Source organism: Girardinichthys multiradiatus, chromosome 6 (assembly GCF_021462225.1).
Source record: "Girardinichthys multiradiatus isolate DD_20200921_A chromosome 6, DD_fGirMul_XY1, whole genome shotgun sequence".
Taxonomy (NCBI): Eukaryota; Metazoa; Chordata; class Actinopteri; order Cyprinodontiformes; family Goodeidae; genus Girardinichthys; species Girardinichthys multiradiatus.
Genome location: NC_061799.1, coordinates 27,696,474 through 27,717,500, shown reverse-complemented (window position 1 = coordinate 27,717,500; position 21,027 = coordinate 27,696,474). Strand labels below are relative to the sequence as shown.

General features: G+C 38.8%; 1 protein-coding gene across 2 annotated transcripts in view; it reads right to left on the bottom strand.

Moving 5' to 3' along the window:
- Window positions 1–21,027, bottom strand: part of agap3 (ArfGAP with GTPase domain, ankyrin repeat and PH domain 3) — a 188,696-nt gene that overhangs the window by 83,966 nt on the left and 83,703 nt on the right. For both annotated transcript variants that reach the window (XM_047367260.1, XM_047367259.1), the window contains exons 2-3: window positions 8,138–8,196; window positions 1,514–1,601 (exon numbers count right to left, since the gene is read on the bottom strand). In XM_047367260.1, coding sequence (XP_047223216.1) covers window positions 1,514–1,601; window positions 8,138–8,196 — 147 coding nt within the window. The remainder of the gene's footprint in view (window positions 1–1,513; window positions 1,602–8,137; window positions 8,197–21,027) is intronic.

The following is a 21,027-nucleotide window of genomic DNA, read 5'->3' as shown; positions in this document are numbered from 1 at the left end:
GAATGTAACAAACACTGTCCAATAACAAAGGAAAGAAAAGGGAACATGCTCTGGTTTCATCACTTCAACATTCTCGTTTTGATTTTCAGAGCACCCCATGGATAAGGTCCAGCTTACAACGCTTTCACATCTCTGTGTGCCTGACAGGTTCTGAAGGTCCTTTGTAATTGGACACTGCTTGACCGAGGAGACAGAGCTTATGCTAACGTTGCATTCAGACTCCAGAATTTGTCTTGTTTTCAGTTTTATTGCAAAACACTTGTGATTTTTATCTAAAAAAGTGCTAAAAATGTTTTACTTAATTAGTAAAGGTAGTACTTTTGAATCCAGCAGAAAATTACATTACATTATAATGTAATTGCATTATAATATTATCTATGCTCATGCATGTCTCTAACCTTTATATGATGTTTAGTAAACTTAAACCATGTATCAAAGAAGATGTTGGTTGATGTGTTTAGACACCAAACAATCAAGAGTTTTCAGTTTTAATATGTTTATTGGAAATGGAAAAGTGTTTGTTATTTGTAGGTATTTGACCTGTGGATCACCAGTCAGGGCTGCACGGTGACACATATGTTAGCACTGTTGTTTTGCAGCGAAAAGGTCCTGGATCCGGACCTTTCTGCATGAAGTCTACACGTTTGTGCATGCATGGATTCTCTCCGGTTGCTCCTGCTTTCTCCCACACACCAAAACCATGAATGACAAGTCACTCTAAACAACCCTTAGGCCTGGGTGTGTGTGTGTATGGTTGTTTTTGTCAGATAGGGTAAAGAAAATAGACGCCTGAATGGATTACATGGGTAGAGTCGATCAAGGGAAATTGGCAGATTTCAAGACTGAGTGAGTGAATTGTGCATTTAAGCATAGTGTTACTACTTTGTGCAGCCATCATTGTAACTACCGTACATATTTTTATCACTGGCAGGAACAGTGATACAGGCCCCCACCATGGTTTAATAAAAGAGACACTCTTATATCACATAACAGAAATAGTATTGTTAATAAACAGGATTATTTTGATTTTAACTTAAATGTTCTGTTTTGATTTCATTGATCCCTAAAGATCTTTGTTTCGCCTTATATTGTTATGAAAACCTCTCTAGAAGAACGTGAAATAAGACTTAAATAATCACAACATAACACTCACTCACACCTGACCAAAAACTCCAAACTTTAATTTTCACAATCAACTTAGTTGGTAATAATGCACAGTCACAAACGTTTTTCATTCAGTTATGCAATATCTGGGTAATTTTCTATTATAAATTAATTTTAGAAATAAAATGTCTCATTTTTAGCTCAAACTATTTGTCCTTGATCAGATTTTTGGTTTTAAGTATTAAAATATTATAAAATGGTTAGTCATACATAATGATAATGAAGAACATTTAAATAGACAATAGCAACAGCAACTGTAAACCAACTATATCTAATAGGAATCTCATATTTTGTTTCTTCCTCTGTGTAAACAATCTGCCGACCCTCATCATCTTCAACAAACTCCTACCTTCAGGAGACTCCTCCTGCACATATGTGCCCGTCAAGTATCGATGCACCAGGGCAGACTTCCCACTGGACAGATTTCCCACAATGCCCTGAAATAACCAAAACAAAATCACCATAATTATTAGCAGTATGGCACATAAAAAAAGAATATCAATATTGCACATTACATAAATTCAACACAACACTGACCAATAGAAAATAAATCCAACAAAAGATCATTTTACTTTTGAAGCTTGTAACCTTTCTCTGAAACAATATAGGTTGCCGACAAGCAACATTCTTTTTTTCAAAGGTTTCTCTAAAAGCTTTGGCCTATAACATTTTCAACATGATTTTTGTTGGCAGCAGCTTCACTGTGACGGTCCATCTAATAAACTACTGCATGTTGAAGACATGCAGTAATTTTTCTATTTACACTCTGTGCAAAGACAAAAAGTAGAAAAAAACAATTGCAGAAGAGAATTTCCATTTCACTACATATATTTACAATAAAATTTGACTCAAAACTAAAAAATCTTAAATACAAGATATTTGAGTTTTGTTATATCAGAAAACATTTATTTTTATGTGACAAATTTCTAAAATACCTCTGTATAAAATGTGTTTCACTGCTCAGAATATTGTAACTATGAAACAAAAGGCAATAACTTAGTTCCAATTAAAAACTACACTGCAAAAAAGGAAAATCTTACCAAGTATATTTTTCTAACTTTTAGTCAAAACCTCTTATCACACTTAATATAAGTCAAAACCATCTAAAGAGATACATTTAAGTGAGATATAACAACTTGTTTTGAGTGAAAAAGTCTTGAAAACTCTTGTTTTGAGTAATTTCTTAAATGAAACAAGTTTTCCTGTGAGGTTTGTAAAACAAAGTCTTGTTTCAAGAAAACAAATGAACTTGAATTAAGACAAATATGCTTTATGGTACTAATCAACAACGATATCAACAACATGCCCAACTCATTACAAAATATTCTATAAGTGTAGCCATTTTTAATACATTTCTGTCAAACCAAACATTCAAGTGATTTGGAAAAAAGACAGCTAAAATAATATTTCATTCTCTGTTCTGTTGCACTCTGGACAGATTCCAGCATATTATTCCAAAGGTAGTGAGCACAAATACTGTTCTATACTACAGTAATTGGCAATGCTCTAAAACATAGTTTGGTCCAAATACTCAAACTCACCACTGAGTCAAGACTGACATTTGATGATATCTGTGAGGTCATATTTCACTGCAATGTAATTGCTATTATTAAAATTCACATAAGAGTATAGTGTATAATCAATACGCTTGTCTGCATCCATGACAACATTGGCTTGAGCAAGGGAGGGAAAAATACTAAGATGAAAACAGGTTGGAGAAAGGTTATAATGCTGCGAATGCATTTCTTAATGCTAGTCAGGAATGCACACTTAAAGGTAATTTGTCTTAAAATGCAATGTTCAAATCTTAATTTAAGTTGGTTTTGGACCTGGATTTAGAGCATTGCCATAATTATGAAAATAAGAATGAGTTACACAAATTTTAAAACAAGAGGATGACATTCAAGCTGAAAACAAAGGTGCTACCTTTGAGGGGAATGACACTACTTTTGGGCATCACAAGCTTATCATGAGACGCAAAAGCTCACAATTGTAGTAAAATACTGCTCAGAATGAGTTTTTGTGGCTAGTTTCAAGATTCTCTATACCTTGTGAGGCTTTAATGCAATGTCTTATTTCTAGAAATCTTGTCAAGTTAATTTTCACTTGTTCCATTGGCAGATTTTGTGCCTTATTTCAAGTCAAAAAATCTCATTTAAATTTTTTTTACTTATTTTTGAAGTGGCATTTTTCCAGTGTAAATGTTATGCTGCTTTTTAGTTCCTCGGTTACATGCAGCAATGCTAACATGATAGTTTCAAAAACACACCATTTATTTATCATACTGAACCTTTTTTAAAAACTACTTTTTTATAGTAGGTGAAGTTTACATTATCTGTGGGTTTCTTTGGGATGTTATAGTCCCACCTGCTTTAAACCTTTCCTTGCTCTGCTGGGCTTGTGTAGCGCATTATGTTGCAGCTTTCAACAGTGAGATATCTTCTCTCTAACAGTGAAATACTAACATTATTTGTCACATCTACAGCTGCACAATATACTGAATCACCATTTTCATTGCAATATCAATGTATTCAATTTTGCAATCACAGGACTGCTTGGATGCAATAATTGGCAGTCTATAAAATTGCTGGTGCCATGCATTAAAAACCTGCCTGCAAGTAATTTATTTGGCCACTTTGATACACTTTCATTGATCTTCATGCGCACACCTGGAAGATCCTGGTCATCAAGATCATGACACTTAGGTAGTTTGTTGGGGATATTGTGGTGAAAATAAACAGTCATCAAAATTCAACAATGATATCACAATGTAGTCTTTTCCTAATATTATGAAGGCATGTTTAAAACCATTTTTAGATAATTATATATATATTAATATTAAAAACAGTGACTTATAAAACCAGTTTCAAATGACCTTGTTAAATTAAAAATCTTCTAAATGTGGTGGGATATAATATAACTATTTACTCTAACTCAAAGTCAAGATATCAGATATTGCATATGAAAAGATTTTATCATTGTACCAGCTAGTTAACTGGGAGATCTTACACATAGCAGTGCAATTAATTTTCTCACAATAAGTTCCATGTTCTGTCTTAGAACCTTAAACAAGCGGTAAAAATAATACATACATCAAGAGACTTTTTTAAGCTTGGTTGGAAACTCAAGAATCTGATCTTTTTGTAATCAGCATTCATCATAGTAAGTGCCATCAGGTCCAACTGACAACAACACTCTTCAGTGTAGATAGTGTTACTGAGGTTAGTTAGCCGTTTACTGTCCCCATTAAAATGAACTCAGAACATAAACATAGATTTATCAAGCAATTTAAAGAGGCAGAAAATAAAGTATTGATTTTCTGTAACATATCAAGACATGTATGGAAGACGGCCATGCGAGAGAGCTAGACTTATAGCAGATAACAGAAAGGCTGAACAGAAACCATCAAAGTGGTCTGCGTTTTTCTGAATTAGATTTTTGGAAATCTCCAATGTTAGAATCTATTCTACTCTATAGCGAATAAACTTGGAAAGTGCTGTTTTACTATTGCTAATTGCTCTAAAGATGCTTCAGTAATGCAGGAGGCAGAAAACGTCTGACAGCTGCATCCCTAATAAGACATAAAGCCTAAACTCATATTATGTTTTATATCACATTCTTGTTCTAACACTGGGTAAACTGTATTTAATTGAATAAACCTAAAAGTTCTCTGCAGGGTTGCAGTCCCACTTAAAAGTTTCAATCTGCTTCAAGAACAGCAGTTAACGTAAAATACATTAACAGAAACAAAAGTAAATTTAACACAGTTTGTTTCTTTATTAAGGGCAGGAGAGGCTCGGTTGCAATCACTCCTCTGCTTTCACTCCCTGGAGTCTACACCAGACCTCACTGTAATGCCTTCAGGGTGAAACGTGGTACAAGGTAGGCTGATGATGCCTGCATGTCTGGGAAGAACAAAGGCTGTATCACACCTCGTCTCCTCCCTCTTTTCCTCTACCCGCCACCTTCCTCTTCTTCGTCAGATCATTAGTGGGAGTTAAAGTCAGGTATGGCTCTAATTATAGACAAGTTTCATGCAAGACAAAATATCTATTTGGAGCCAATCCAAGGTGCTGCTCCTTAAAATTGAAAAAAAGTGTTAAAGATATCTGGAGTTGTCCTAAGTAGAAAAAAACAATAAATTAGATATCAGCCTGTAAAAGTTTGAGGCTGTGTACAGTAAAAGCCATGAGTCAGCAAAAAAAAAGGAAAGACTTAGTGTGCCAGTGATCCAACGTTCCTGCTGTTTTTTAACTGCTCAGCTTTGTAACCTGCTGTTATATAGGCTTTTATTAAAACAAAAAGCTACATCAGCGGTACTCGACTACCAACTTTTACTCTTCTTTGGAGGTGTTCCACTCTTATCTGGGAACAATTTCAAGTGCAGAGTTGATCAAAAGCTGGAAACAAAGTAGGGCTTTACCACAAGAGCAGATGTATTGATTGATACTGGTCTGTTCAGTTATTTCTGCAAATATTTGTTTTGTTTAGTGTAATTAGAAGAAATCTAATTAGAAGAAATTGGCTGGTGACTAAAATCTGTTGATTTTCAGGTTCTTCGACCCTGACATGGACCCCTAAAAAAATCTTTTTCCAATCATGAACGCATCATTATTGAGTGAAAACAACAACACTTGTGCTTATGTAACAACACTTGTTGTTATGATGGAAAATGTTAGCTATTATCAGTTTCAGTGAGTTTATGAGTGACCTCAGTGGAAGCACAGTGACTTAAGAAGCTATTTAAAAGGAAACAACATTTTCTTAATGGCAATTTCAGGCTGCAAGAAATTAAGAGAGGGCAAGACTTTCAGCAGATAACAGGAAGGCTACAAAGGTTTTTTTAACCTTTGAAGCCTCCATCTGCTATCTCTAACCTAACATGTTAAATCTGGAAATGAAGGCAGCCTTTTGGAAATCTCTGGGATTTTTTTCACCAAATTGGTTCCCACACTAAATTGCTGCTGGTACACCAGTTCTTTGTTTGCACTTCTGAACACTCTGCCCTTGATAAACTTGATTTTTCTTAGCATCAACTAAGACCTGGGCCAGAGGAAAATACCAATTTCATCTGAACCTAATGGGGTCATGAAGACCAGCAGCCACCAGAAATGTTGCAAGCACCATGTTTAATAATGTGGAATTAGCTCCATTTTCGATCTGCCTAATTTTCAGACAAAAAAGTAAAAATGTTAATTAGCATTAGAATCAACACCATCTCAAGGCCCCTTATCTTTACACTGTATATTTTGACATTACCAGGAGGTCTTTTGTTATCACCACATGGTGGCAGTAAATCATTCTCTAAATGTTGTGTTACTATACTGTTTTCCAGCACTGATTAGGATTTTGAAGCAATAAAAAAAATGCTTTTTGTTTAATAAACAATAATATAAAGGATGAAAGTAAAAGCTGTACTGCATACATAGGGAAAACTAATAGGATTTATATAGTAAACTGTCTCACTGGACTTTGATCCTCCACAAAACCCCTGAATAAAACAAAAATCAAAGATGGGACCTGAGAGCTTGGCTCTCAGGTTGTGGAAAAGCAAACTTTATAGAACCAGTTAAAAACTGGCTCAAGCACCAGCTTTTGTTAGGAACTGGAACAACTTTGGTGGAAAAGCCCTATCAGAAGCACATTTCAGAAAGCTAGCTCAAGTGTGTAATTTAGCAATTACAGATGGTCTATATATCCATCTAGCTGGGCATTTAAAGCAACAACTGTGCAGAGTGTCTTTTGATGAACATTAAAAATATTCTATAGATGACTGGCTCTGAGACATAACAGATTATTGGAAATTAACTATGTGTTGGTTCCTCAACAGCAGCTGAACAAAACCAAAATGGTTCAACTGATGCTACCGTTTTAGAGAGGTTCAGAGAAGGTCTTGTCTGTTTGGGTATATGATGGTACTTCTTTGGGAAAGAAACTATAGGATTTTTAAGGATTTATATTTTCTAGGAATATACACAGAGACTATTGTTTACTGGTACTAATGCTATCTGGGATAATTACTAATATAAAATGCCAAAGACAGCGGAAAATATTAACGCTGTAATAATGTTGTCCTTTATTTTAAAATAATAAAACTTCTCTCTCACAAACATGTTGTTATGTCACCTCTGTTTCTTCTATAGATAATTAATGATCGCTCAAGGCAGGAGGGCAAGAAAAATTTTCTAAATGCTCTTCTTATTTTCTTATTTTCTCTAAATCTGTATTGGCAGGTCAAAGCTTTAAAAACACGGTGATTGGAGATCTGAAAATTCTGCCTAGTATAACTAAGTATGTTGGATCTGACCGTACATTTTTCCATTTGGCTGAAATGATTGGCAAACCTCTTTTCAACATGACCTTGTTGCTGACAACTTAATTTTAACCTTCACAAACAGTTGAACAAAGTCCCAATTAACACCTCAGATTCATAAAGTAAAACAGTCACATTTGAAGTCAGCACAGCAAGTTTGCCTTTCAGGTCACGGATGTGAATTTTTATTCAGCTAAAGCCTTTCTGGTTTTCAAAAAGACACAGCAGCAATTTAACCACACAGAGATCCGCTGGTACAATACAGGAGTGCAGCTTTAGAGGGCATTAGACCATAAGAGGATGCTGGTTGTGCATTTGGCAGTAGCTGTGCCTGTGTGCTCCACTGGCGGGTGGGATCAGACCCAAGATGTGTCACCAGTCTAGCCCAAAACTGTCACTCATCTCACTTCCTGCTGCAAGCCACCTTGCATCTCCATGCCAACACATCTCATTAAAAGAAAAAAAAGAAATCACCAACTCGCAGAAAAGTCCAGCCAATTTTCTCAAATGTGCCTTCTCGTGTGAAATGCAAAACAAGCATTACATGAACATGACATGCTTTTTCGATGACATTTTCAATCTGTCAGTATGATGAAACCGTTGAAGGAGAATCAACAGCTGGGCTGCTATAAATAATAAGAAAACAAAAAGGCTACTCACCACTTTCAGCTCTGGAACTGATCGACTCAATGTCCATTCCTGGCTGTTGACGAATGAGTCTGCAAACAAAACAACAAAAAAATTGAATTAATAACTCACATAACTGTAGTTTACACCTTGATATTGAAGTTCGCACAAAGTTTCATGATTGATACGGCAGCCTCCATACCCTGTAGATAAGACAAAGCTTATCTACAGTCAGGTCAGGACATTTTGTCCAACACAGTGATCAGTTATACACATTTTCTTTAAACACAAAGGCTGAATGTTATGTCAGTTTATGTTATTTTCCCTTGCAGACAAACCAGACACATTACTCAGAATTGAATGTACTGATTGATCAGTAGAGCAATAATAAATTCTACTTACTGATGTAAAATTGTTAGACATTGTCTGAAAAGTAGCATTTTCTATTAAATTTCCCTTTCAGTTCTTTTTGCCAAGACCTGCAGCAGTGGTAAACTACAGCAGCAGGTAACATTTAATGAAGATGGGCCTACCAATAGGTGCGTATCACCACAGCTTCACATTATCGATGTTAGTACAAAGTTAGATCCGAAGACGTTAAAGCTCTGGAACCTTACTTTAGAAAATTAAACAATGCAAAAACAGTACTTTTATTTTGACAAGTCTGTGTGAGCGTTATTTTGAAAGACAAAAACACAATCCCTTTTATGTCACTGATATAGAAACATTAGTAATGTGGAATTCGTACTCGTCTTCCGCTTTATCCGGGACAGGGTTGCAGGGGCAGTAGACTCAGCAGAGACGCCCAGACGTCCCTCTCCCCAGACACCTCCTCCAGCTCCTCCGGGGGGAGCCCGAGGCGTTCCAGGCCAGCCGAGAAACATAGTCCCTCCAGCGTTTCCTGGGCCATCCCCTAGGCCCCCTCCCGGTGGGACGTGCCTGGAAGGTGTCCAGGAGGCATCCGGTATAGATGCCCGAGCCACCTCAACTGGCTCCTCTCGATGTGGAGGAGCAGTGGCTCTACTCCGAGCCCCTCCCGGATGGCTGAGCTCCTCACCCTATTTCTAAGGGAGTACCCGCCCACCCTACAGAGGAAGCTCATTTCAGCCGCTTGTATCCGGGATCTCGTTCTTTGGGCCACGACCCAAAGTTCATGGCCATAGGTGAGGGTAGAAACATAGACCGACCGGTAAATCGAGAGCTTCGCTTTTCGACTCAGCTCTCTCTTCACCACAATGGACCGGCACAGTGCCCCCATTACCGCGGCAGCCGCACCAATCCGTCAGTCGATCTCCCGCTCCATTCTTCCCTCACTCGTGAACAAGACCCTGGGATACTTAAACTCCTCCACTTGAGACAGGAACTCCTCTCCAACCTGAAGAGGACAAGCCACCCTTTTCCGGTCGAGAACCATGGCCTCGGACTTGGAGGAACTGATCTTCATCCCAGCCACTTCACACTCGGCTGCGAACCGCCCCAGTGCATGCTGTAGGTCTTGGCTAGAGGGGGCAGCAGGACCACATCATCCGCAAAAAGAAGAGACGAAATCCACTAGTCCCCAAACCAGACCCCCTCCGGCCCTTGGCTGCGTCTAGAAATCCTGTCCATAAAAGTTATGAACAGGACCGGTGACAAAGCCCTGCCAGAGTCCAACATAATGTGGAATTATTTTTTTTTAAATAATCATTGCTCTATGAAAATAGATTATATGTAATTTGAAGGTCCAAATTAGTTCCTTGTCAGTTACTGGTTTAATTGGGAATTTGAAACCAGCTCTTATAATAATCCAACATAATTTAACATAAGACTAAATCTGTCATTTTGAAGAGTGTCCATAAGCTCAGGCCTCTCAGACTGGATTGGTTCCTGGTCCTACACACCAGAATATAATGGCTAAATGTAGCGAAGCTCTGCAAATTATTTGTGTAAGGTGTGTTGAAGCAGAGACACGTCTAGAAGATGCAGGAACATAGTCCTCGAGGACTTGAGTTTGAGACCCCTGTATTAGCTTTATTTTGAAATTCCAAATTATTACTTGTTGATCACAGCTGTAGGCGCATCAGTGCTGACTGGGATTTGTATTTATTACATGGAATGTAAATAATAAACTGACATCCTCACGTCAACCTTTGCTTCAATATCTATTTTTAAGCTTTGGCGTATAGCCGTTTTCCCTTGAATGACATTATTTTGCTGTTGTAGAGGCCTAGCAGAGTTAAATTTGTTTTTACAAAGCCCAGGAGGGCAAAAAGTATATGTCTTTGAGGCCTGATTATCAGGGCCTGCCACAGAAGTGCATTACTTATGGAGTTATTTAAAGAGCAGGGGCTAAAAACAGATCATCAACAGCAAATCTAGATACTGAAACAGTATTATGTGGAAGCATGAGGACAAGTTGATTGTTTTTGACTGAGAGTACAAAAAAAACAATCATCGTTAGAGAATGATGGGGCTTCATGATAAGAAGAACAGCAACTAGTGGCACTCCCATACCACAATCAGGTAAGTTGGAGCTGTTTTGAAATGTATTTGAATAAAAAGAAAATCTGACAAAACAGAAAACCGTCCAGAAGGTATTGTGAAACATAGTTTGCACAATACACAGACCTTGGCTAAATATGTTTTTTTTTTTTCCAATATGGATTAAACGTAGCTTTTAAAAAAACAGCAGTTATCAGGCTTGACTGGACCTGTTTGAATTACCAGTTTCATTTGGAAAGTAGATGACAATACAAAATGAACAGCAGGGGAGATTACCATGAAGAACAATAGAAACTGTTAGCACTAAAAACACAAATGACAACTCCACAAACCTGTTTCCCACAAATATAGACTATGTGCCATAACAACAATTAAAACAAAGACTATCCTCCTAGTTTGGATGATGATGTTCTCACCATCTAAAGCCCCCCTAGGAAGCTGCTATCTCCAATACAGGAACCCAGACGCTACGTCTCCAGGGCAACAGAGCTTGACCACCCCCTCTCTTTTCCACATGTCTAAACCATAACAATTAAAGTACTCATCCACCATCATTACTGTAAGGCTTTGTTGCAGCAACAGTGATTTCCTTTTGTACCCCAGGTGATGATAACATTAGAGGAATGATGGAAGAAACTATACGCTAAGCCCTGCTGCTACAAGGAACCTCTTCATTTTCTCTGCAGAAATCATGACATATGTGTGAATGACTCATAAACCAAACAGATCAACAATTGTTTTTATCTACTAAAATTATCCCCTGCTAAAATAATTACTTATTTCTGACCTCCGCTTAGCCTCAAGGTGCTTTTCAATATCTTACTTGTTGTGGGAAAGGGAAGGAGTGCCTCCCGAATACAACGGATTTTCACCAAGCATTGTGCACAGCAGACTAGTCTTTAGACGGCCCACCTCCCACTAAGCCCTGTCAGCGTGGGTTTGACATGTCGTAACATGAGCGAAGTCTGCTGAGGAGCAGGTAGCTCAATGTAGGTCACCGCGGACTGATCAGATAAGGCTGTTGCCTCGTTTTCTTGCATTTCCTGTCCTTTGATAAGTCCCTTGAGTTAAACAAGCAGCAATTAGAGACACATCGCCATGTGTCCAATTTTGTTTGACACCACTTGAACCTTTTCACATTACGTCACGTTACAACCACCAACTGCAGGAGGTAGATCAACAAAGAACAACATTTTTATAAACTAAAATCTGAACAGGTGACACCCATATGTATTCAGTCCCATTTACTATGACAGCACCAAATAAAATCCAGTCCCACCAATTGCTCCTGGAGGTCACCCATTTAAAAGAGCTCATCTGTGTTTAATTTAATCTCACTATAAATTCAGTTGTTCTGTGAAGGCCTTACAGGTTTGTTAGAGGACCCTAGTGAACAAACAGCATGAAGACCAAAGTACACACCAGACAGGTCATGGAGAATGTTGTGGAGAAATTTAAAGCAGGGTTAGATTGTAAAACAACATCACAAGCTTTGACTGTTTTATGGAGCACTGTTCAATCAATCATCCCAAGATGGAGCGAGTACGGTACAACTGCAAACCTACCCAGAAACAACTGACAGGCTGGGCTAGAACTGCATTAATCAGACGAGCAGCAAAATGGTCCATGGTAGCTCTGGAGGACTGGCAGAGATTCACAGCTTAGGTGGAAGGATTCGTTGATAGGACAACTATTAGTCATGACTCCACAAATCATTGCTTTGTGGAAAAAAGGCAAGAGGAAAGCTATTGTTTAAAGAAAGCCATTACAAATCCAGTTTGCAGTTTACCAAAAGCCATGTTGGGGACATAGCAAACATGTAGAAGATAAGACAAAAATTTTACTTTTTGGATTACATGCAAAAGGCTATGTATGGCAGAAAACTGACATTGGACATCACCTCAAATGCATTATTTTCATTGCAACACATATTAGTAGCAGCATCATGATGGGTGGGATTGGGGGGTTTGGGGGGAGGGACTTTTTCTTAAGCAGGGAAGATGGATAGAGCAACTCTAAACACAGAGCTATTGTGGAAGAAAACCTGTTAGAAGCTGCAAATGATCATGGACTGGGGACAGAGGTTCTAACAGGACAATGACTATAAAGTTACAGTTAGAGCTACAATAGAGTGGTTTAGATCAAGGTGTATTCATGTAATGTGACTAAATGCAATTACAAATCTATAGAAAAATTTGAAAATTGATGTTCACACATTTTCTAATTAATATGACTGAGGAATATGTATTTTTCAAAGAAGAATAGTCCAGAATTTCAGTCCCCAAATCTGCAAAGATGATAGAGACATACCTCAAAAGACCTGCAACTGTATTTGGACCTAAGTGTAGAGATGGGTACCGAATTCGGTGCTTTTACAGGTACCGACCGAATTCCGTCGGTATTCCAGAGTACTGATTCACGTAAAATCAAACGGTACCATGTTTCGGTACCCAAACGCATCATTGTGACACTGAGGGAGTGGAAGAGTAGGCGATTTTCCATGCCGGACAGGAACACAGCATTGCACGCACAAGAGCATAATGACGTCAGTGGCAGCTGCTACAGTCAACAAACCATGGCTGATAGAAAGCACCTGAAAGTATGGCTCCACAACTTACAGTACAAACAGCTGGATGTTGTTTTGATATATTCGTTAAAGTTTATATATTGAGAAATAAATACGATAAATTGAAAGATTTAGAGATTTTAGTAATAAATAAATTAACATTTATCACCACATAAACATACACAAAAGTACCAAAAACTTGTACAGCGCATCGGTACCATATCGGTTCAAATGTGAAAGGTACCCATCCCTAAATGTGTGTCGTATATACATTTGTATATACAACACACTTTTGAGATACTTACTTAAAAAATCTGAAAATCAACCATTACTTTCCGTTCCCTTTATAATTATGCACTTATTTGACGTGGTCTACATAGAATCCCAATGAATACATTGAGGTTTTTGGTTTTAATGAGATAAGATGTGTAAAGATTTTATACTTTACTTTTGCAAGGCACATTTTTGCACTTCCAATGTCAAAGAAAACAAACAACCAAAGGCCATTTTTTTATATAACTATTTAGCTTTTAAAGAAAAAAAATGGCACTTTCAAACTCAGTTAAATGTTGTAACACCAACAAAACTATTCTCCTTACTGTTCCCAAATCAACATTTAATTATTTAAAAGACACAAAAAACTGGAAGAAAATTGTACCTTTACCAAATAAAAAAAAAAAGACAAGGACACCACCAATTATTTTTTCTCCACCGTAAAAATCTTTGAGGAATTCATCAGATACTTCCTAGGCAGGCAGCTATATCATTGAGGAGAGATACAGTACAATTACTACAGTCCCCCACTAAAAGAAAGAGCACTAATTGAATCCATGTGCTCTTTGTTACATAATCCTTGAAATATGATCATCCCTACATTACTGTGTCTCAGAACGCCAAGGGAAACAGATATTCCCATCATTTCTGATGCCAACAGAAGACACCATTTTCTTTGTCTTTCTGACAGGAAAACTATGTTGCCTGCGTTTGACTAACAGGAAATGTCCTCAAAGTCTGAGCTCTGAACCACAGTTGTTCCAAAACATCTTCCATTTCAAAAGGGTAGATAATTTAGCAGCAAATCTGTGCAAATGCTTGTTATGAGTTTGTGTGTGTATTTCTTTTTACTGTGGGCCATAAGTGGGTTTTGGAATGAGAGAGGACAGCTCTGAGGTCTACACTTTTACTCTGACTTTCCAACCATGCCTTTCCAACATTAGAAATTACAGGCAGAGAATTCATCGTGCAAACTACTTCAATCATTTGCCAACCTCACAACCAACCTACGTTCCACGTCTGGCTTCTTTTATCATGGTGTCCTGTCCAAAATTGGCCTGTAGCATCTTTTTTCTCTGTACTGGTTTCCAAAAACACACATTCACTCACAAAACAACCAAGGAACGTTCTCATCTCCTGGGATGTATTACCAAAACTCAACCTGTAATTTGTTTTTCAAGGGGGCCACAGATAAGCAGTAAACACAATTAGAACAGAATGAGATATAAGTCTTTATGCACTTCCAGTCTTGTGCAGTCTGGAGCGCCTACTCTACTTAAAAGCTCATTAAGCCCTTTGCAGACACGGATCAGTAACTTCTGTGAAAATACACAGATCATCCCATGTCAGACGGCATTCACATGAGACTGGCAAGTTGCATTTCTAGTTGAAAACTTGAAGGAGTAGTTTCAGGTATTTGTAAATGACAGAATCCATCAGATGTTACAAGTGCAACAAAGAAAGCTGCAATTAATCAAAATCAATACGAAACTATTCAAGTCTTCTAAACTTTGCAGAAATACAGTGCCTCGCAAAAGTCTTCATAACCCTGGAATCATTTGTCACTTTAAAACCATAAAACTGCTTTTGTTCAGCAGAGACAGGGAAGCTGATGAGGAAGATGGATAGAATAAATACAGAACAATTCTGGAAGAAACCCTGAAAGCTGCAAAAAGGCTTGAATTGAGGAAAAGGTTTGCAACAACCCTAAAGATGCAGCCAGAACAACAACAGAGTATTTTTGATCTGAGCATTTTTACGTGTTAGAGTGGCTCAGTCCAAGTCCAAATATAAATCTAACTTGATTAAGATTTGAGGAGTTTATAGAGGCACTTCATCTAATTTGACCGAGCTTGACCTATTTTGAAAAGAATAAATGGGCAAAAGCTCTAACTGCAGTCACAGGTGGTTCTACAAATTATTGACTCAGGGAGACTGGACATAAATGCATGCCACACTTTTCAGATTTTTTATTTGTAACACAATTATTAAAAACTATGCATCAGTTTCCTCCCACTTCACAAAAATACACTACTATGTTAGTCAATAAAATTAAAACAAAACAGATTGAGGTTCATGCTTGTAATGTAACAAAATGTGAACCTAAACGTTAAATAGTTTTCAGATTTCTCACTGAAACTGTTTCAGAACAGAAGGATCCAGCTCTTCTAGCAAACCAAAGTCACAAAGAACAAAATGTACCATAGCAGAGATTTGCAGGGACAGATGCTGAAAGACAAGTTACAGCCAACTGGCAGATTTCTCCTCTTTGCATATTTTATGTGATTTTTCAACATTTTACAGACTCTTATAGCTCCTGCAGCAGGTTAAGGAGCATTATAACTGTATTAATGTTTTAATTCAGAGCATAATTAGGTACCCACTGCATTATTTATTTTTTTATTTTTTTATTTGTAGACTTGGGAGCAGGCAGACAGAAACAAAAAGCAAGAAAAAGTTAAAACATGAATTACTGTTGGCAGGAATTTACAGGGAGTGATATCAAATGAGACAGTAAAAAAGAAGCAGAGGGAATTCCATCCTCATGAATAACTTATGTCAGATTAAAGAAAAGCATACATGGATCTACACAAAGTCAAGGGGAAATTTCAAAGTGTTCTAAAGTCAGTATGAGTTTGAACAAATGTGTATCACAATTCCTGGTAGGGTTTTATTTCATATATTGCAACCTTTAATAGATATGTGCACTGCAGATTGTGTCAGCCACTCGAAGACCCCTGTGGAGACCACCTTTCTCAATGCACGGTCTAATGATCACTCCTGGGTTAGCAGGCACCACAGAGTGGCTTTGTTCATCCACAGGTGAGGGAGGGGGGGGGACACCTCAAACTCCTCGCTCACCTAAAGTCCCTTCCCCCAAAACCTCACCGTGTGTATTTGTTCAGTTCAGTCGAACTGGGCTTCAACTTTCTGGATTTAATTTAAGAACAAGCACTTAGGCAGGTAGCGACAGGCTCCGAGTCCCACCCAAGGCATTGAACACAGAGCTTTGCTGAGGTTGATCGGCACACCTACATTCCTGATGCCTTACTGAGGCTGTGGTGGAATAAATGGACAAACACAGATTGACAATCCTCCAGACAAGTAGGTATCCATGGTAACATGTCACGGGAGAAAACAAACAAAGGAGTTCAACAACGTCAGGGCACTTGAAGTACTCTGGAAAACTTGAAAAATATAGCTTCAGTTTTTTACATAGTGAGGGTTTAACGCCGGATATGTGATACCTCACATCAAGGAAGTTCATTATTGACGTCATAGTCTAATCTGGTCTCCAGAAAAAGGTGCAAAGTAGGAGTCGATGCACAGAAAGCAACAACTCTTAACAAATTGCAGCCATTCATTCAGAAGGTTACAAATATTTGCCTCTTTTCCGGCTGCTCTTTCAGACAACTGGACAAACACACTCTACTGTCAGAGTTAACCTTTAAACACTGTGCTTAAGTTGTTTTCTCCTCTCCCCATCATTATTGCATGTAAGCCCTCCCAATATAGCTCTGTGAGACTGCCAAATGCATCCTCATTACTGCTACTGACTGCTTTAATGCGACTTCTTTAAGCCGTGATTCTGACAAGAGTGTTATCAGGAGATAGCGCATTACACCACCCAGCTGCCTCACTCCAAAAAATAAGTATGTATGCGTTCAGGTTTCATTTCACATTACTTACTCATACTTACTTACCTACTCATTTACCTAACAACAAAGATCATCTATAGGCAATAAGTCATTACTGTATAAGTGCATACAAACAGGAGGACTACCCATGAAAAACTATGGAGAGAGAAGACAGAATTTCAAGAGAACTCTGCAGCACACTCCATCCAAACTTAAAATTATCCACATGTTTCTAATCTGCTTGTCCACTCTGGGGGGTCTCTTTGGAGAAGATGATGGGCTATGAATGGAGAATGGAGCTGTAAAAGAACCTCAGTACTCAGACTTACCTTGACCTTTGTGGTAATTTGTGCCTGCCAGTGTCTCTATGGTGATTGGCTGTGCCTTATTATTCCCAGGATTGGGATACTGGCCACTGTCTTTGTTCTGGGGCGGTTGGGATTCACATTTGTTTGGCTGGTCTTTCCTCCTGAAATGGCTGGCTATGAGCTGCCATAAGCTTTGTTCTTCCTGCACTGTTTTGGAAGATTTTGTAGGACACAGGGGTACTTCTAGTACCTTGGCCTTCCCCCTGCTGTGGTACTGAATGTACTGCATGCCTCCATCGTCTGTGGGTTCACATGAAGCTGGAAGTGCTTTTCCTGTGAGATATGAGAATGGCTGTGGAGGCGTTGTTGTCTCCTCTGCAGAACCTTTAATTTGAGAGAACTCCCCCTCAGACCCTAGATCGATTTTCTCACGTGACCGATTCCTCCTGATTCGCAAACTGAAGCTCCGCCTTAGAGAGGTCAGCGTAGTTTTCGAAGCATCAGATTTGTTGGATTTTAGGAAAGATGTGGTATCTTTGTCCGCGTCTTTGTCCTTACTCACATCTTGAGGTGTTTTGCCAAACAATTTCCAACGAAAGCCACCTCTGAAAAATCCTCCATCGTTGCCTGTGCGGTTACAGTTCCTCTGACTATCAATTTCATTATCAGAGCCTCTCTTTCGAAGTTCCAATACCGTCATACTAAGAGGCCTAGGCTTCCAGCTTCTTTGTCGGGACCGAAGAGGCACATCTGCGGACCCTGATGAGTACTGAGACAATGTACGGTTGAGGCCATCCACTGCCCTCAGTTCAGCCTTCTTGCTTCGGAGCTGCTGGGTCTTTTGTAAAACTTCTTCCCTTTTGAAGAGCTGCTGGGCCAGGGGTTCTGACAGCATGCAAACACTCCTTGGCCTTCCAAGCAGTCTTTCTTGATTGGGCTGAGAATCTTTTTGCTGCTCAACTGGGCTACCATACATACTCGTCACTCTCCTGCTGAGCAGGTCTTCATTCTGTTTGGGCCTCCATAACATGGCCCGCGGCAAAGAGTTGTGCTCTTTAATGGTGGCATGACCCCCTCGGACCGGTCTCTCAACGCGGATGGTGACGGAGCATGGCAGTAAACTCTGAATATGCTGCTTCTGGGTATCTGTCTGAACTCTTAGCTCTGCCACATCTAAATTGCGTTTTGAGTTCTTGGAGGGTTGTTTCAAAAACCTGTCAGTCTTAATTTTTTCATCCACCGCCTCCTCCACAATTACTTCTGCTTTTCGGCTTCCAGGTCTGCTTGTGCCGCTCAGGGAAGGCCACCTGATGATCTCCTGTCGTGCCCTGCCCGGCCTCGGGCTGTTCTCCATTGGCACAAGATTCATTAGCTCTCCCTTTAGGTGGGTATCCTCCACCAAGTTATTAGTGAACCATCCCATTTTGGCCTCAGACGATGCTGCATCTTTCTTTGTTTCTTTCAGGTTCAGTTGGTAGACAGTTATCCCCTCCTGATTTTGACCATCGATGGCATTTCTTGGGGTCACATCCACGGTTCCACTGCTAAGGAATAGCATTACCCTTGAATCAAACAGATGCACGCATATTTCTTCATTCACACACTAAAAGAAAGCCTGGCCACTCTGCCTGGGAGCTGAGAGTCAGCTCATAAAGTCCTTCATTTGAAGTCTAAATTCCTATGCCAGGCATAATCCTTCACCTCTGACTTGGGAAAAAAAACTTCAAACAAGTTAGTGCAAAGCCTCACTGTCACCTGCATCCCCTGGTTCTTTTACTAAGCAGACTCCCACAGGCTTTTTACTCTCCAACGCTTGTACCAGTCCTATGTAAAGGATTGCCCAAAAGAAAAACAAGTTCTTCAAGCAAGACGTATTTGGAGCAGATAAAAAAGAAACTTGAATCATCCTCCTGTGTTCTTCATCCCTCTTTGTTTGCTAGGATTACGAACGGTGAGCTATGCTTGCAGTTGGTGCAGACAAACCCCTTAATCTCTGAGTTCTTGCCATGCAGAGCATGAGGGAGTGTGTCTTTGTTTGAACTTTCAGCTGCCTTCCAACCCCTGGGACAGACGGAAAACAAGGAGTGGATCCCAGGGGCATTGAACACGCCTTCTTTCTTTCTCCAGAGCTGGCAGAAACCCCCGGAGACAAAAACAAGATAAAAGTGAGCAAGAGTATGAGAGAAGTATGAGCTGCTGTAATCATACAACACTTCGCAACAAAAACACATGAACACTTTTTGTTCTTCTAGCCAATGGCAAAGCACAATAAAGAGGATGCATGTTTGTGTTTAATGGAAAAAGAGGCAATGTAGTGTGGAAAACCATCAGATACTTTCAGATGTGTGTGTATTTAACCATCCATACATGATCTGTTGAAAAAGATAATAACATACATATGCTGCTTAGGCTGTTCACACCTAACTTTAATAATTTCGATAGGATTTTACTTCTTCTGAATTTATGAGAACATGTTCACTAAAACCAGCCGCCACAGAGACAGTTTCTTCCCCCAGGCTGTTTCTCTGTTGAACATTCAATAGAGTACAAAACAACAGCATACAGATGTTGCAAATGCACCTTTTATTAGATATGTGTATATTGTACATTGTAAATATGTATATTCTGTAATACAAAAACAAAACCAAAGAGCAAAGTGTACCGGAGTCAAATTCCTTGTTTGTATGTACGAACTTGGCAATAAAGCTGATTCTGATGTGCTGGTAACATGGACTATCCATAAAACCACACGGCATGCTTCAGGTGCCTCTGACTGCAGCCTACATTTAGTGGGAGAGCTTAAGGTTAATTCCAAGACTGGATGACAGCTATTTATGGTGAGAAAATTGTATTCTTTTTAAAGCACCATTGGTTACTGTGCAGGAAGTGGTACTGAAAGGCAATATATAAATGATGATCTCTGCATCTCAACGTGACTGCTTTTTAATTTACTGTCTTCAATGAAGCAGTTGGAAGACTGCACTACTTAAATCAACTGGCAATGGAATTAACCAGCATTTGAATTTATTGCTCTATTTACCTTATTTTGTCAAAGGTGTTCTTCATTTGGTATGTATGAGGCTGTGTGTAACAAAGATAACTGACAGATTAATTAAACCAGGTTAACCCTAACCTGCACAACTGCTGTAATTACTGCATGGATTGAGCTGGAACAGTGCCCTCTTGTGGTCAATTAGGAAACAGTTCTACTAATACAGGAGGGTATGACCTCTAATAACAGAACTTAAATTAACGGCTTATCAGAGTGAAAATGACCAAGACAAATAAACTGATCATTTAGGGTGGCCATCACTGTCAAACCTATTGTGAAAAAACCTCACCCTTAACCCCAAGTTAGTTGTTCTTAAACTTTTGATAAAAATTACCACCTCAGTAAATGCTCATTTTTGTAGTACCTCTCTCTTCAGAGACTTTTACTACAGCACGGTAGTACAACAATGCTTGGACTTTTAAGTCTGTTATAGTATGTGTTCTTATATTACAAAAACAAACAAAAAAGAAAGGTATGTCCTTATTTATTGATACTGCATGGCTGTTTGAAAAACGCAGTTTATTATGTGTTCCATTTTTACTTAAAAGTTGACATTTGCAAATTTGAAGTTAGAAAAGTTCCTCAAGGTCAGAAGTCAAAGCTAG